The sequence below is a fragment of the Babylonia areolata genome, chromosome 25, assembly GCF_041734735.1.
Source record: "Babylonia areolata isolate BAREFJ2019XMU chromosome 25, ASM4173473v1, whole genome shotgun sequence".
Classification (NCBI taxonomy): domain Eukaryota; kingdom Metazoa; phylum Mollusca; class Gastropoda; order Neogastropoda; family Buccinidae; genus Babylonia; species Babylonia areolata.
Window position 1 is genome coordinate 18181126 of NC_134900.1, and position 17500 is coordinate 18198625.

At 47.6% G+C, this 17500-nt stretch overlaps 1 protein-coding gene across 1 annotated transcript in view; it reads left to right on the forward strand.

Moving 5' to 3' along the window:
• Positions 1-11230, forward strand: part of LOC143299551 (uncharacterized) — a 50122-nt gene extending 38892 nt beyond the window's left edge. The window contains exons 2-5 of the mRNA XM_076612834.1: positions 1244-1451; positions 4717-4868; positions 9090-9225; positions 10900-11230. Coding sequence (XP_076468949.1) covers positions 1244-1451; positions 4717-4868; positions 9090-9225; positions 10900-11230 — 827 coding nt within the window. The remainder of the gene's footprint in view (positions 1-1243; positions 1452-4716; positions 4869-9089; positions 9226-10899) is intronic.
• The last annotated feature ends 6270 nt before the right edge of the window (positions 11231-17500 follow it).

The following is a 17500-nucleotide window of genomic DNA, read 5'->3' on the forward strand; positions in this document are numbered from 1 at the left end:
CTCTCTCTCTTACACACACACACAAACACACACACACACATACACACACATGCGCGCGCATACACCCACACATACATGTATTCTTTCTTTCTCTCTCTGTCTCTCTCTCTCTCTCTCTCTCTCTCTCTCTCTCTCTCTCTCTCTCTCTCTTACACACACACACACACACACACACACACACACACACACACACACATGCGCGCGCATACACCCACACATACATGTATTCTTTCTTTCTCTCTCTCTCTCTCTCTCTCTCTCTCTCTCTCTCTCTCTCTCTCGCTCTCTCTCTCTCTTACACACACACACACACACACACACACACACACATGCGCGCGCATACACCCACACATACATGTATTCTTTCTTTCTCTCTCTCTCTCTCTCTCTCTCTCTCTCTCTCTCTTTCTCACACACACACACATGCGCGCGTATACACCCACACATACATGTATACTCTCTCTCTCTCTCTCTCTCTCTCTCTCTCTCTCTCTCTCTATCTATCTATCTCTCTCTTTCTCTCTCTTTATATATAATCTTTGTCTACTTTTTCAGTTATGAAATGTTGTGTCCATGACATTGGTCCCTCCCCCCTTTATTTTCGGTATTTTGTGTGTCGCAATTGTATGTATGTACCTCCTTTGCAAACAGGCCGATGGCCTTGCAGTAATATATTTCTGAGTTCTGAGTTCTCTCTCTTTATATGTATGTGTGTGTGTGCGCGCGCGCGCGCGTGTGTGTGTATGTGTGTGTGTGTGTATGTGTTCGTTCCTTTGTTTAAAGTGTGTAACAATTTTTTGTGATGTTAATGATAAGGACAGGAAGAAGAAGAAATATCTCTCCTTCATCGACCCTACCCCCACCCTACCCCACCCCCCCACCCCCCCTCCACGCACACACACACAGATGTATGTATGTATGTGTCATTTTCTTTATATATACGGAAATAAATAAGAAAATGATGATGTTGATGATGATGACGAAATCCGAGGCCCGATATCTTTACTTCCATAAAAAAAAAGGGAGTGAAAGCGTCAAAAAGCAGTCTGTTTTTACTTTTGACATTAAATACCGATTTGCGGAGAGGAGGGGGTATATGAGGTGTTGGAAAAGGGGGGAGGGAGTGGTGGTAAGTTTTAAAAAAAAACCTTTCCCATTGATACTCATGCTGTACCATACTTTTCAATTCACCTTTTTTTTCTTTTTTTTCTTCTTCTTTTTTTTTTTTCTTTTTTTTTTACAGCGTGGAGTCACCACGACGCGAAGGCCCGAGCGGACAGGGCAGGGGAAGGAGGAGGAGGATGGGGTGAGGAGGAGGGGGGAGAGGGGTGTGACCCCAAGTTCCGGAGGAACGTGGAGAGCTGCCTGGAGTCTCTGCAGGGGTTCCACGTCATGACACGTCACAAGACCCTGCTGCTGGGGGACTGGCGCCGTACAGACTTCATCTGCATGTACGTGGGTTGGGTGGGGTGGGGGGAGGGGGTATATGTGATGGTGGTGGTGGTTGTGATGATAACTATAGCTACTGCTGCTGAGGATTGTGATGATAACTATGGCTACTGCTGATGCTGATGATGATGATAACTATGGCTGCTGCTGCTGATAATGATGATGATGATGATTGTGATGATAACTATGGCTGCTGCTGATGATAATGATGCTGATGATGATGATGATTGTGATGATAACTATGGCTGCTGCTGCTGATAATGATGCTGCTGATGATGATGATTGTGATAACTATGGCTGCTGCTGCTGCTGGTGATGATGATTGTGATGATAACTATGGCTGCTGCTGATAATGATGATGATGATGATTGTGATGATAACTATGGCTGCTGCTGATAATGATGATGATGATGATGATAACTATGGCTGCTGCTGCTGCTGATGATGATGATGATGATGATTGTGATGATAACTATGGCTGCTGCTGCTGCTGCTGATGATGATGATGATGATGATGATGATTGTGATGATAACTATGGCTGCTGCTGCTGCTGCTGCTGATGATGATGATGATGATGATAAGGATGCTGCTGCTGTTTTTGTTGCTGCTTCTTGATATGGTTATGATTAGGGTGTTCATAACAATGCCGCTGCTAATGGTGATTATGATGATGATGATTGTGATCATAATGATAATAATGTTCATAACAATGTTGCTAATGATGATGATGGTGATCATGATGATGATTATGATAATCTATGCTGTTGCTACTGCTGCTGTTGACGATGATGATGATGATGACTATGATGTCTTGATGATGATCATGATGATGACTATGATGTCTTGATGATGATGTTGCATGCCGAAGACAACGATGAATATTTTATTATTCTAATACAGTAGGGTTTTTCGTTAGTGTGTGTGTGGAAGGGGGGGGGGTAGGGTTTTTTTTCTTCTTCTTTTATTTGTAAGATCGCATGGATTAGTCATTAACGACGATGAAGTAGTTTCTAGGCAGTTTAACCCTCTCCATACGAACGGCGAAAGAGACGACGTTAACAGCGTTTCACCCCAATTACCATCATCAAACTATTGCAAGCGGAAGGCTCGTATTCTGAAGAGGTGAATGTTGACAAAGAATACCACAATTCTGACGACGGAAGCTAAAGGTTGGGTCATTCAGACAGCCACTGGACATCCGAGGGGTCTGTGTAGAGGAGAAGAGAGGACTGGCCGTACTGAGTGAGTTAAGTACAAGTGTTTTGGTGGAGGATCAAAGCGTCAAGTACTTGGTGACGTTCTGTTGTCCATAGTTATCAGTGGGCCGTGACGGGCGCTACGTGATAATGACAATGACGACAGTGACGAAGACGGCAGAGGACAAGTAACACACACACACACACACACACACACACACACACACACACACACACACACAACCACCACCACACCACCACACTACACCACACTACACACACACACACACACACACACACACACACATACACAACTACCACCACACCACCACACTACACCACACACACACACACAACCACCACCACACTACACTATGACACACACACACACAACCACCACCACACCACCACACTACACTACACCACACTACACCACACACACACACACACACACACACACACACACACACACACACACATACACAACTACCACCACACCACCACACTACACCACACACACACACACACGCACACACACACACACACACACACACACATACACACACACACAACCACCACCACACCACCACACTACACCACACACACACACACACACACACACACACACACACACACACACACACACACACACACAACTACCACCACACCACCACACTACACTACACCACACACACACACACACACAACCACCACCACACTACACTACACTACACCACACTGCACCACACACACACACACACACACACACACACACACACACACACACACACACACACACAACCACCACCACACTACACTACACCACACTACACTACACCACACTCACACTACACCCTATCACACCAAACCACACCTCATCACACTATACCAAACCACACCACCACACACCACACCAAACCACACCACCACCACACCAAACCACACCACACCACCACCACACCAAAGCACACCACCCCACACCACATCACACCAAACCACACCACACCACACCACCACCACACCAAACCACACCACACCACATCACACCAAACCACACCACACCACCACCACACCAAACCACACCACACCACACCACCACCACACCAAACCACACCACACCACACCAAACCAAACCACACCACCACCACACCACACCACCACATATTCACGCACACAAACGAACGCTAACAAATCACTGCCTGATATCGAAGAGAAAGTCGGAGCTATTTCCATATTTGATTATCTGTCTGTGGTCTTTTTTGGTTCGTCTCGGATTTTTTTTTCTGTTTTTTTTTTCCCCCCCTCTCTCTGTTTTTCTCCTGTGATCTTCGTCTTTCTAACCGAGAAACTCGTGACTTATTTGTTGACGGTCTCGTGACCTATTTCTTGAACTGCTTTTGTCTGTCTGTCTCTCTTTCTCTCTGTATGTCTGTCACTGTCTCGGTCACTGTTAGTATCACTCCCTGTCACTGTCTGTCGATGTCTGTGTGTATGTCTCCATCTGTGTGTCTGTGTGTCTCCCTCTCCAGTAATTTTCGTGATCTTTTTCTGTCTGTGTGTCTGTGTGTCTGTCTCCCCCCCCCCCCCCCCCCCCCCCCCCCCCTTCTCGTTTGATGTTATATGATGCTATTTTCAATTCTTTTTTTCCCCAAATTTTCTCCTTTTGGGGGCTGGATGGAAAAAAAAAAGAAGCATTGTTGCTTATTCTATTACCCTCAGAAATAAAATTCATTCATTCGTTCATTCATATTCTCTCTCTCTCTCTCTCTCTCTCTCTCTCTCTCTCTCTCTCTCTCTCTCTCTCTCTCTCTCTCTCTGCCTCTGTGTGTGTGTGTGTGTCTACGTGTGTTTGCTTGTGTATAAATTAGGTCTTACAGATATTTATAAGAGCATCTATTTTAGAGAACATTTGCTTTTAGAATTGCAGAGTGGACTGGGATGTGGAAACGCGCTGTATGCATTCATTATGTTTGTGTGTTTGTATGCCTGCGCGGGAGATCGCGTGCGTGACTCTGTGTGTGTGTGTGTGTGTGTGTGTGTGTGTGTGTGTGTGTGTGTGCGTGCGTGCAGGTTCCAGCTGATGCAGGTGGTGGGGGTGTGCCTGACCAGCCTGTACGCCCTGAACCCCCGGGCCCGTAGGTGGCGGTCCCTGTGCGGCTTTCAGAGCGTGGACCCCCGACTGCTGTCCGTGTATGGACAGGCAGTGTGCAGGAACAAGGACGGTGAGGGACGGGGGAGGGGTTGGGAGGGCGGGGGGGGTAGGGTAGCGTGCTTGCTTGCTTACCTACCTACTTTCCTACTTACCTGCCTGCCTGCCTGCCTATGATAGTCAGTCGTTTTCGGCTGTGACCATCAGAACAGCAGAGGAGGTAACTGCTGTACCGACTGTCTGGGCTAGATTTTGATTATTGTGGATGAGTGTCTTGCCCAAGTTACATCCCCGCTCTCTCGGCCAAGAGGGTTTTTAGGACAGTCGGCGTTGGGATGGTTCCCAAAGGGCAACTAGCCCCCCAGGGCATCAGCACTAAGAGCCAGTGCAATTTTGCCTTCTAGTCTGAGAGTCATAGTCCTTCACAAAAGACTAAGCTGTAAGTGATTTCCCACTGCATCGGAGAAACGATTGATAATGCAGCTCTCACTTTGCTGTTGGCCTATTTACTAACCTGCATACCTACCTGCTTACTTACCTACCTATTTATTTACCTATCTACCTACCTACTTACCTGCCTGCCCGCCCTGTCTGCCTGCCTACCTACCTACATGCCTGCCTACCTACTTACCTTCCCGTGATGTTCGTCCTTGGGATTCGAAGATGACCATGGCTTCAAAAATCAGATGGAAAATCGGTGGCTGTGGGTCTGGAGGTGACTGATGAGGCCAATCCGGGCCGTGAAGGCTCGCCCACCTGTGGGGACACAAGTGTGTGAGTGCTGTCGCGGCAGTGGATGCTGCTTGGACCTTGTGCACGGCACTCTTCCGTTGCGCTTCGGTGATGCCCCTGGGTTACCTGTCTACCTACCTACTTGCTTACTTTCCTTCCTACCTTACTTGCCTGGATATGCTCCCTGGGTTATGGTGCTGGTCAGGCATCTGCCTAGCAGATGTGGTGTAGCTTATTTGAATTAGTCCGAACACAGTGACGCCTCCTTGAGAAACTGAAACTGGTTCTGTTGGTTTACATGAGGCGTTCTAAACAGTGATGCTTTTGCTTTCAGTTCCCTTGACTTTACTTAGGAAAATTCTTAACACTAAGAAAAAAAAATTGCATTGCTAAGATCGGTCGTGTAACCCAGCCCTAGGGTGGATTGGTTGAGCGGACTTAGCAGCGTTAAGTTTGCTTATTGTTAAGATTGCTCCCAACTCCATTGTAAACTCCGTATACTTAGGGAACATTCCAAACTCTAAGCAAACTTAGCGCTTCAAATATCGCCTGCTGCCATCCGGCCCTGGCATTTTCCGTGTAGGGCAGTGGCTAGGGACTGATTCTGGGTCGGGATTAGGACGAGGAGGAAGGGGATTGAAAGAAGCGGTCGTTTTGGGATTCAAAAACAACCTTCATGTTTTCGGGGTTTTGTTATTTTTTTCTTTCCTTCCTTCGGGATTTATGTTGTTGTTAGTGGGGTTTTGGGGGTTTTTTTGTTGTTGTTGTTGTTTTGTTTGTTTGGGTTTTTATGTAATTTTGTTGTTGTTGTTTTTTGTTATTTTTTCTTGGTTTTTTCCTTTATTTTTTCCCTGTTAGCTGTTGAGGAAGGAGAAGAAGACCTTTCTTCATCAATCTTTCATTCCTACCTCCCTGTATTGCTTCCCTTTTTTGTGGAAGAAGAAGGAGGGGGAGGGGGAAGGAGGAGGAGTAGAACCTAGTAATTGTGTTCTCTGAGAAAGCTTTTCCTTTTCTTCGTTTAATTATCTTTCATTTCTTTCTTTCTTTGTTAATTCTATTGTTGTTGTTGTTGTTGTTGTTGCATGTTGATTTGAACATTTGACATTTCCCCTCGACCCAGTTAGCTAAACACACGGGTGACCGGACGGTTAACGTCTCAGTTTGGGTAATTGACTGGATCGAGGGAAATGCCAAAGAAAGGAGAAATGTTCGGATGAACATGCAAACTCTATTTGGTTATTGTTGTTGTTGTTGTTGTTTGATAAAAGAAAGGATAGCGCGGGCTATATATAGAAAAAAAATGTTAAGGTGAAAAAAAGGCCAGTTGTTTTGATGACCGCTCGTCTATTTGCCGTCCCTCTGAGCGACTTGCAAGATCATGTCTCCAGAGACCAGCCACCGGCGCTCAGCGTAACGCCGTTTCCTAATGAGTCCGTCTCAGCGCACACCTCTTGTCACCTTTCCGGACAGTCTGTTGATCCTATCAGGCCATAGATCCCTTCCAGTCCCCATTTCTGCTGGGAAGGCAGTTCCCCCCTACCCCCCCCCCCCCCCCCCTGCGCCCCCCCACTTCCCCTCCTCCCCTTCATTGCCCCCCCCCCCCTTGCTCCATGCGCTCTGCTCGCCCCCACACCCCCCACCTCCTCCCGCGTTGCCCCGGGATGACAGCTGGGCACATGCACAGCTGGGGTTTAATGACAAAATAAATCTCCGGGCAAGACGGAAATCGGCTTAGCGTGGCGTGCTGTGTCTGGCGGTATTGTAGGTGATTGTGTGTGTGTGTGCGTTTTGGAGGGGGGAGGTGTTTGTGTGTGTGTTTGTATGGGGGTGCGTGTCTGTGTGCATGTCTGTGTGCATGTCTGTGTGCGTGTGTGTGTTGGAGGGGGGAGGTATTTGTGTGTACGTGTGTGTGTGTGTTGGAGGGGGGAGGTATTTGTGTGTGTTTGTGTGTGAGAGTTTGTTGGAGGGGGGGAGGTATTTGTGTGTGTGAGAGAGAGACAGACAGACAGACAGACACAGAGAAAGTGAGAAAGAGAGAGAGCAAGGCTTTGGTAAATGCCAGCGACGCTGTTGGTGCGTTATATCGATATGCCCATTCAGCGCTTTCAGTTTTGCGCCCAAGATGCACTGTGTATAACCAACCTTTCCATATGATTGGAGAAGTTGTGTGAAGAGGTAGGGGGGTGAGGGGTTTGGTGGGAGGAAGAGTCTGTTCATGTACTGTCAAACAGATAGACAGGTTGTGATGTGCCTACGTACAGGCTGTTGTCAGGGAGATTTCTTTTACATACAAAAATGGAACACATACCCAGGCTCACACCTTCCGCTACCAATTCCGATCAATGACAATAACGAAATCATGTTCATACTCCTTTTTTGCACATTTATTCTTCCGGAACCCCTTTCCCACAACAAATATAATCACGAACACACTCTTACCACCGGCCTAACGCTCTCTCATTCAGTTCAATTCCTAAACTTCTTCAAAAATTCAACATCACTTTAGATCTAGACATAACACTAAAAGACGAGCTCAGACGAAGAACCAAAAGTTACATCTTGAATCCTGAGGAGGGAGCCAGCTAAATAAAATAACACAAGGAGGGTCGCTGGTACTCAACAGTCTGGCACTTCAAATTTTAGATACGTTCATCCTACTTTCATCCTACAGCATTCTCTCTACACATTTCATGCTCGCATCTCTCTCTCTCTCTCTCTCTCTCTCTCTCAAAGCAAAAGGTGAAGTCAATCCGTTGACTCCTCATCCCAACTTCCGGCAGTCCGACCAATCAGAAGGGGCACACAAAAATCATGCGTTTCGCTCCCTGACAGCTGTCTGCAGGCCTATCATGATGTCTGACGTACAGGTTAACTCACTCAGTACGGCCAGTCCTCTCTTCTCCTCTACACAGACCCCTCGGATGTCCAGTGGGTGTCTGAATGACCCAACCTTTAGCTTCCGTCGTCAGACTTGTGGATTATATTCTTTGTCAACATTCACGTCTTCAGTATAAGAGCCTACCGCTTGCAATATTTTGATGATGGTAATTGGGGTGAAACGCTGTTAACGTCGTCTCTTTCGCCGTTCGTATGGAGAGAGTTAACAGGCAGGGGACAGACAGACAGACAGACGAGCCGAACATTTGATGAATACATACAAACGTTGTCATTATTGTTATTGTTATTAGTCGTTGTAGTTGTAGTGATATTGCCGATCGTTGTTGAGCTTGTTCTTGATTTTGTTGTTACTTACAAGTTCGCGCATCTTGTTTGTGTGTGTGTGTGTGTGTGTGTGTGTGTGTGTAAATGCATTCTGTCATGTTCATTGGCATTATTTATCTCTTCCTGTGAAGCACATTGAGCTCTGAACTCTTGATTAACATTACTGGTAATATCATCATCATCATCATCATCATCATTGTTTTTAACAGAAATAGTAGTAGTAGCAGTACTAGTATTAGTATCATGTGTGTGTGTGTGTGTGTGCGTGTCTGCATGTGTGTGTGTTGTGTGTGTGTGTGCGCGCGCGCGGGCACGTGTGTATGTGTGTGCGCACGTGCAGTGCTGAAGGAGCACGGGGACTGCCTGAGGCGGAGTCAGGGGGTGATGGAGGGCTGTCTGTACCACTTCCACGCCCGCATCCCCTCCAGGCTGTCCACCGGCATGTGGAAAGAGCCACTCTACTCCCCGCACTGCAGGTCTGTCCTGGGGCACACGGCGCTGGGCGTGGGTGGTGGTGTGGTGGTGGTGGTGGCGGTGGTGATAGAAGTAGGAGAAGGAGGTGGACGAAGAGAAGTAGTTGTTGTTGTTGTGGCAGTGGTGGTGGTGGTAGTGATGGTGGTGGTGGTGGTAGTGATGGTGGTGGTGGTTTTGTAATCTAAGTAGAAGTAGGAGGACGAAGAGAAATAGTTGTGGTGGTGGTGGTGATGGTGGTAGAGGTGATGGTAGAGATGGTGGTAGTGGAGGTGGTGGTAGAGGTGAAGGTGGTGGTAGAGGTGGTGGTGGTAGAGGTAGTGGTGGTGGTAATGGTACTGATGGTAGTGGTAGTGGTAAAGGTAGTGATGGTGGTGGTGGTAGAGATGGTGGTGGTAGAGGTGGGGGTGGTGGTAGAGGTGGTGGTGGTAGAGGTAGTGGTGGTGGTAATGGTAGAGATGGCGGTGGTGGTGGTAGTGGTAGAGTTAGTGGTGGGGGTGATAGAAGTAGTGGTGGTGGTAGAGGTGGGGGTAGAGATGGTGGTGGTAGAGGTGGTGGTGGTGGTGATGATGGTAGAGTTAGTGGTGGTGGTGGTAGTGGTAGAGGTAATGGTGCTGGTAATGGTAGAGATGGTAGTGGTAGAGGTAGTGATGGTGGTAGTTGTGATGCTGGTGGTGGTAGAGGTAGTGGTGGTGGTGGTAGAGGTAGTGGTGGTGGTAGTGGTAGAGATGGTGATACTGGTGGTGGTAGAGGTGGTGGTGGTAGAGGTAGTGGTAATGGTACAGATGGTGGTGGTGATGGTGGTAGAGGTGGTAGTAGAGGTGGTGGTGGTAGAGGTAGTGGTGGTGGTAATGGTAGATATGGCGGTGGTGGTGGTAGTGGTAGAGTTAGTGATGGTGGTGGTGGTACAGGTAGTGGTGGTGGTGGTGGTAGTGGTAGAGGTAGTGGTTGTGGTAATGGTAGAGATGGTGGTGGTAGCGGTAGTGGTAGTGGTGGTGGTAGAGGTAGTGGTGGTGGTAGTGGTGGTGGTAGTGCTGGTGGTAGAGGTAGTGGTGGTGGTGGTGGTGGTGGTAGAGGTAGTGGTGGTGGTAGTGGTAGAAGTATAACGAGGAGGACCGTCGCAGACGAGTAGTAGTTGTGGTAGTGACAGTAAGAATAGAAGGAGGACGACGACGACGAAAAGCACTTGTAGCAGTAGTAGTATTTATTGTTGTGGTGGTGGTGGTAGTGATAGTAGAAAGTAGCAGCAGCAGTAGCAATAATAGTAGCAACGGCAGCAGTAGTTGTGGCAGTAGCAGCATAGTAATAGCAGCAGTGGTAGCAGCAGCAGCAGCAGAAGTAGTAGCAGCAACATAGTAGTAGTAGCAGCAGCAGCAGCAGCAGTGATAGCAGTAGCACGAGCAGCATGATAATTATAGTAGTCGTTGTTGTTTTTATTGTAGGAAGCAACAGCAGTAGCAGGAACAACAGTAGCATGAGCAGCAACAGTGACAGCAGCAGCAGCAGTACTGGTAGTAACAGGTGATGGTGGTGGAAGTGATGGAAGAAGTAGCAGTAGCAGCTGTGAGAGATTAGAACAAAGCGATATTGTATAACGTCATTGCGTTGCAACTCTTTTTTTTTTTAACTTCTCTCTTCTCATTCTCATTACTCTTTCTTTCGTCTTACTCCTCGCGCAGCTACCAGGCGTACGCGGAGCACTGCTACGAGAAGCACATGTTCGGGCGCTGCTCCCTGGACCTGTACTATGCTCACCTGGACATCCTCAAGGCCACCCGCCCCGCCACCTGCTCCTGGAAGGACGTGGACCTCCTCAAGAGACGCTTCCGCGAGGCGGAGAGCTACATCGTCTACTACAGCAACGGCGGAGCAGGCGGAGGAGGAGGTTCTTGTGCATGGCTGGGTCTTCGTCGTCGTGGTGGCGGCGGCCTTACGGCGTACTTGTTGCTCGCGGTTGCTGTTTCTGTGGTTGTTAGTTTAGGGACTGTGGAGGTGTTAGGGGTGGGGTGATTTTTTTGGGGGGAGGGATTGGGGGGTGGGGGATGGGGGAGGGTCTGGGTTAAGGGATGGGGTTGTGTTGGGAGTAAGGGGGGGTAGGGGGCAAGGGTGGTGGGAGGAAAGTATGTGTGTGTGTGTGTGTGCGTGCGTGCGTGCGTCCGCGCAACAGTTTTGAAAAGAAGCCAGCTCAGCGTGTGTTTGAAATTATGCAAAAACATGAAATGTGAGCATTACGTAGTAGCTGTGAAATATAACGAACCCCCTCCCCCCCCCCCCCCTCCCCCACCACCACTTTCTCACTGTTTGTCTATCTCTCTCAGTATGATTTGTGTATTATGCTATATATCTTTGTGCATGTGCGTGCGCAAACTTTACAAACTGTATATGTTTTTGTGCATATATGTGCATACACATGCGCGCATCTGTACACTTGTCTGTGCATGAGCGGACGCGCGCGCGCGTGTGAGCGCAACTCAAAATGAACGTGACTGCACGTGCACGCGTGACAGCACATAATTCTGCACGCGTGTTTGAAGCAGATTTACCCATTTATTGGCCACTGTTAGCTGACTGCACATAGATCATGCAGCAACTACATGCTTGCTGTGTTGTTATTGACACGAATCGTATTGCTCTGTACAAACACTTTTTTGTTGTTGTTGTTGTTGTTGTTTCCTCTGTGATCATGATATGCCAGCTCTGTGACTGCAACAGACGGACCTGGGTGTGGCTCTGTGTGTGTGTGTGTGTGTGGAGCGGGGGACGGGGGGGGGGGGGGACTCGTCGGAATGAGCGGCAATGTGTAGGGGAACGCCGATGAAACGGGCAGATGATGGAACTTAAAAAAAAAAAAAAAAACCGACAAAAAAAGAAAAACACACAAATAAAAAAAAAATCACACACAAAACTCTTTCTGCACAAAACATAACGCGCACTGATCGTAACTGTAGGAAGTGTGTGTGTGTGTGTGTGTGACAGAAGAGAGTGCGTGTTTGTGGGTGTGGGTGTTAGAGAGACAGTGTGTGCGTTTGTGTGTGTCAGTGTGTGTGTGTTTGTTAGAGAGAGAAAGAAAGAGTGTGTGTGTGTGTGTGTGTTAGAGAAAAAGAGGGAGTGTGTGAGAGATAGAGTGAGTGTGTGTGTGTGTGTGTGTAACTGAGCAATTATACGCCTTTCTGAGGATTGTCTTCGAAGGAACGAACTTCTGGTTGTGTGAATGTGGTTTGTCTTACCATTATGTAAGAAATGATATGTTTGTGATCTTTGATAACCTCTTGTATTGTGACTGCGCACACACGCCACAGTTGTTCCTCTCTGTGTCTTTCTGTCTGTCGCTGTCGGCTGGTTGTTTGCGTCTTGGATTCTGTGCCTCTGTGTGTGTGTGTGTGTGTGTGTGTGTGCTTGCGCGCGCGCGCGTGTGGTATGATTTTTTTTTTTTTTTTAAACTGAAACGTAGAACTGAATGTCGTGGGATGGATAAATGCGTATTGATCTTTCAAACGCAAGTTATGCTCTTGCGAAACGAGATATCATGATGACGTGGCGTTTATGTGTAAGTGTTCATGGTGTGTGTGTGTGTGTGTATGTGTGTGTTTATGTGTAAGTGTTAATGGTGTTTGTATGTGTGTGTGTGTGTGTGTTTATGTGTAAGTGTTCATGGTGTGTGTGTGTAAGTGTTCATGGCGTATGTGTGTGTGTGTGTGTTTATGTGTAATGTTCATGGTGTGTGTGGGGGGGATGTGTGTGTGTGTGCGTGCGTTTGTGTGTAAGTGTTCATGGTGTGTGTGTGTGTGTGTGCGCGCGCGCGCGCGCGCGTGATACTAAATATCATCTTGCCAGTAGCACTGATTTATTTACCAGTGTACACGTGCGCATATGTGTGCGATACGTGAATGTGTGTGACTCGAATGTGAGCTTGTGCGTGTCTGTGTCTGCATGTGTCTGTGATCGTGCGAAGCTAAACAGTGTGATCTTGCCAACATCAGTTCTGTTTTGATGCACACGCGCACATATTTGAGTGGTGTGTTTGTGTGTGCGTCCGTCTGCGTGCTCCTGTTTATGGGAGTGAGCGCGTGCGTGTACATGCGTGTGAAAATGTGCACGCCGTTCTCGGGGGTTTTTTTTTGTTTTTTGTTTTTTTTATCTACACGCATTGTGGGAAATCTGGGGTGGGGCATGCAGGAACCCAACACTGACCCTTCGGACAGTGTTTTAGTGTGTTGTGTGTGTGTGTGACGTCTGTGTGTGTGTGTCACTGAGTGTGTGTGTGTTTCTTTTCATGATCATGATGATGATGATGATATCTGCTGCCTGTTCCATCGTCCTAGCTCCGACGCTGTGTGAACAATAAACGTCATGTGAAAGCAGTCTCCGGTCTGTTCCCTGTTCTGTTTCGTTTCGAGAGATCGTGTTGGGAGCTGCTGTGGCCATTAACGATAACTCCGTCGGTGTAAATTAAGATGATTATCTCCCTTCTCCCGGTATTGCGCAACGGAAGCAGCTCGTATCTCACCGTGCAACAGCCGGGCAGGGGAATTTAATTGCAGCTGAACAAATACAATTGATAGGTTATCTCTACAGGGACTGGCTCTTTTTTTTAAAAACAACAATTAGTTAGTTGTTATCTTCTCCTTCTTCTTCGACAAAAGTAGATTATCAATTAGTTATTATCTGAATTCTTGTTGTTGTTCTTTAGTTTTCTTCTTCTTCCTCGACAAAAGTGTTATTATTATTATTAGTTATTATGTGAATTCTTCTTCATCTTTTGTTTCCTTCTTCATCTTTTTCTTCTTCTCCTTTTTCTCCTTCTTTTCTTCTTCAGTCTTTTTCCTGGTCCTTGACAAAAGATGAAAGCAAATCATAAATTAGTTATTGTCAGAATTTTTCTTCTTCTTCTTCTTCTTCTTCCTGCTCCTCGTCAATTGAGTAAATTATGCTCACATTATTCTCCTAACAGAGAAACTGAATGCTTCTGTTTCAGTATATACGTGCTTGTGTGTGTGTGTGTACCTGCAACTGAAACTCAATGTGCTCTTGCCAAGAGCGTTTCCAAACTGATGATAACTGACTGAAGTTCATCACAGTTACCGGGTACGTGTGCAACGTGCGTGTTTATCATAGTGCGCGTGCTTGTGTCTGTGCGTGTGCATGTGTGTTTGTCAGCGCGAGCGAGCGACAGCATGCGCACATTCAGGCATGTATGTGTGTGTGTATGTGCGCGCAGTTAAGTTCTTTATTTTCAAATGTTTTCAGTTATTGTATAAAATGGATCACCGTGACGGGATGGAAGCCGTGTACACTGAGTTTGCCAGTTGTGTTTATTTTCTGATGCGCTGTTACTGGTAATGATGATGATATCTGCTGCCTGTTCCATTCTCCTTACTGTGACGCTGTGTGAACAATAAACGTGATGTGATTGCAGCCCCCGGTCTGTTCCATCTTCTGTTCTGCACGAGAACCGCTCCGGACAGTAACCATTACTCCGAGTAAAATAGGATAGTTATCTCCCTTAATCTGTTTTAGTTTATGTTTCTGACAGAGGGCGAACGGGGGAGTCATCTTGTCGGAAATAACTTCCATTCAAAGGTTATCTTTTAAGGACCGGCGTTTTATGTGTTTGCTATCATGCTTGTTTTTGTTCTTGTTGATCGTCTTCTTGTTTTGCGTCTGTTCTGTTTGAAGATGATGATGTTATTGTTGATTATGTTGTTGCTGCTGTTGTCACGTTGTTCTTCTTCTTCCGGTCTCATTCTCCTCCTACTTCTCCTTTCTTCTTCTTCTTCTTCGTCGTCGGCGACGTCGTCGTCGTCATCATGGTCATTTTCATTCCTCTTTTCTTTTTATTCTTCCCCTCATTTCCCATCTATCGCTTTGCGGATCGTACTCCTTTAGAATGAGCAGAACTGATAAGCCGGCGTCACGGTGCAAGTAATTTCTGTTGATTTATGAGCATGGACTATTTCTAAACCTACTTCCTTCTTGAAATGTTACGTGTGTGTTTTAGATACAAGTTGTTTATTTAGACTCGAATTCTTATTGTGTGTGTGTGTGTGTGTGTGTTCCGGCGTTTGTCTAAACTATAAACCTACAAGGGAGACAATCTGTTGCCGCCTCGGGTTCTTTCACTGACGGACATAAAAAAACATACAGCACATAACGGTACAATAACACAAGGCAGTACACCACAACCCAACCCAACACATTGCCATACGATTTGATTAAGGATTATAACATGTTCACACACACACACACACACACACACACACACACACAACCACACACACACACACACACACACACGCATGCACACACATTGACACACACACACACACACACACACACACACACACACACACACACATCTTGATCTCCTTGAGTAGAACAAGTACATAAGTCATGGAAATACAAGATGCGCCGTCTTGTGGAACTGCAATAAAAAAGCTTAATGTGACAGAGTCAGACAAATAGACAGACGGAGACAGACAGACAGACACAGACAGATAGACAGACAGACACAGACAGATAGACAGACAGACAGAGACAGATAGACAGACACAGACAGACAGAGACAGATAGACAAAGACAGACAGACAGACAGAGCAAAACGAAACGAAATGAAATGACAATTAGTTCAAGAGGGTAGTGGAATAAGCAATGCTGTCTTTGGGGAAAAGGAGCATAAAAGAGACAAAGAGGGGAAGAGAAGAGAGAGAGAGAGTCATAGTCCAAAATCAGCTTCCAACTCATTTCTGACAAAGCGTTGTACTCACTGCATGGTAGTCAAGTGGCAACCCGCTATGGACACACCACACACACACACGTGCGCACACACACACACGCGCGCGCACACACAGGTGTTTCATTAGCTTTTGATTTCCTCCGTTGCAAAAGGCACGGGTGCGTGTATGGGAGGGAGGTTTGGGGGAGTGGCGTAGACCGAAAACTGAGCCACAGTGATAATATTGTCATTTCTGCTTTGACCGCTCTCACCGTTCACACACACACACACACACATACACACACGCAATGCACTTTTGGTTTGACGAAACCGCCCGTTCCTCCCCACCCCCACCCCCTTCCCATGTCAATCTGCTGTGCGTTTTCAGTCATGCTTCGTAACATAGCACTCCACAATTAATCCGTTGAGTCTTGTGTGTTGTTCCCCTCCTTGCCACTGTGGTGTGTATCTCTCTCTCTCTCTCTCTCTCTCTCTCTCTCTCTCTCTCTCTCTCTCTCCCTCTCCCGCTCTCTTTCTTTCTCTCTCCCCTCCTCCCTCTCCCTCTCTCTCTCCCCTCTCACTCTCTCTTTCCCTCCCCCTCTCTCTCCCTCTCTCTCTCCCTATCTCCCTCCGTCTCTCTCCCTCCCTCTCTCACCATCCGTCTCTCTCCCTCTCCCTATCTCCCTCCGTCTCTCTCTCTCTCTCCCTCCCTCTCTCACCATCCGTCTCTCTCCCTCTCCCTATCTCCCTCCGTGTCTCTCTCTCTCTCTCTCTCTCTCTCTCTCTCTCTCTCTCTCTCTCTCTCTCTCTCTCTCTCTCTCCCTATCTCAATCCGTCTCTCTTTCTCTCTCTCCTCTCCCTCCCCCCTCTCTCACTCCGTCTCTCTCTCTCCCTCTCCCTCCGTCTCTCTCTCTCCCTCTCCCTCCGTCTCCCTCTCTCTCTCCCTCCTTCCCTCTCTCTCCCCCTCCGCCTCTCTCTCCCTCTATTTCTCTCTCTCCCTCCTTCCCTCTCTCTCTCCCTCTCTCTCTCTGTCTCCCCCTCTCTCTCACCCCCTCTCTCCCTCTCCGTCTCCCCCTCTCTCTCCCCCTATCCCTCTCTCTCCCTCCGTCTCCCTCTCTCTCCCCCTCTCTTTCTCCCTCCGTCTCCCTCTCTCTCCCCCTCTCCCTCTCTCTCTCTCTCTCCACTCTCCCTCTCTCTCCCTCCGTCTCCCTCTCTCTCACCCTCCGTCTCCCTCTCTCTCTCTCTCTCCCTCCGTCTCCCTCTCTCTCCCCCTCTCTCTCTTTCTCCCTCCGTCTCCCTCTCTCTCTCCCTCTCCCTCTCTCTCCCTCCGTCTCCCTCTCTCTCTCTCCACTCTCCCTCTCTCTCCCTCCGTCTCCCTCTCTCTCTCACCCTCCGTCCCTCTCCCCCTCTCTCTCTCTCCCCCTCTCTCTCTCACCCTGCGCACCATTAAACGCGACGAGGTACGGCACATTTTTTTTTCTTCTTTTTTTTCTCTCTCTCTCTCTCTCTCTCTCTCTCTCTCTCTCTCTCTCTCTCTTCTTTTTTTCCTTTCCTTTTCTTTGTTCTTT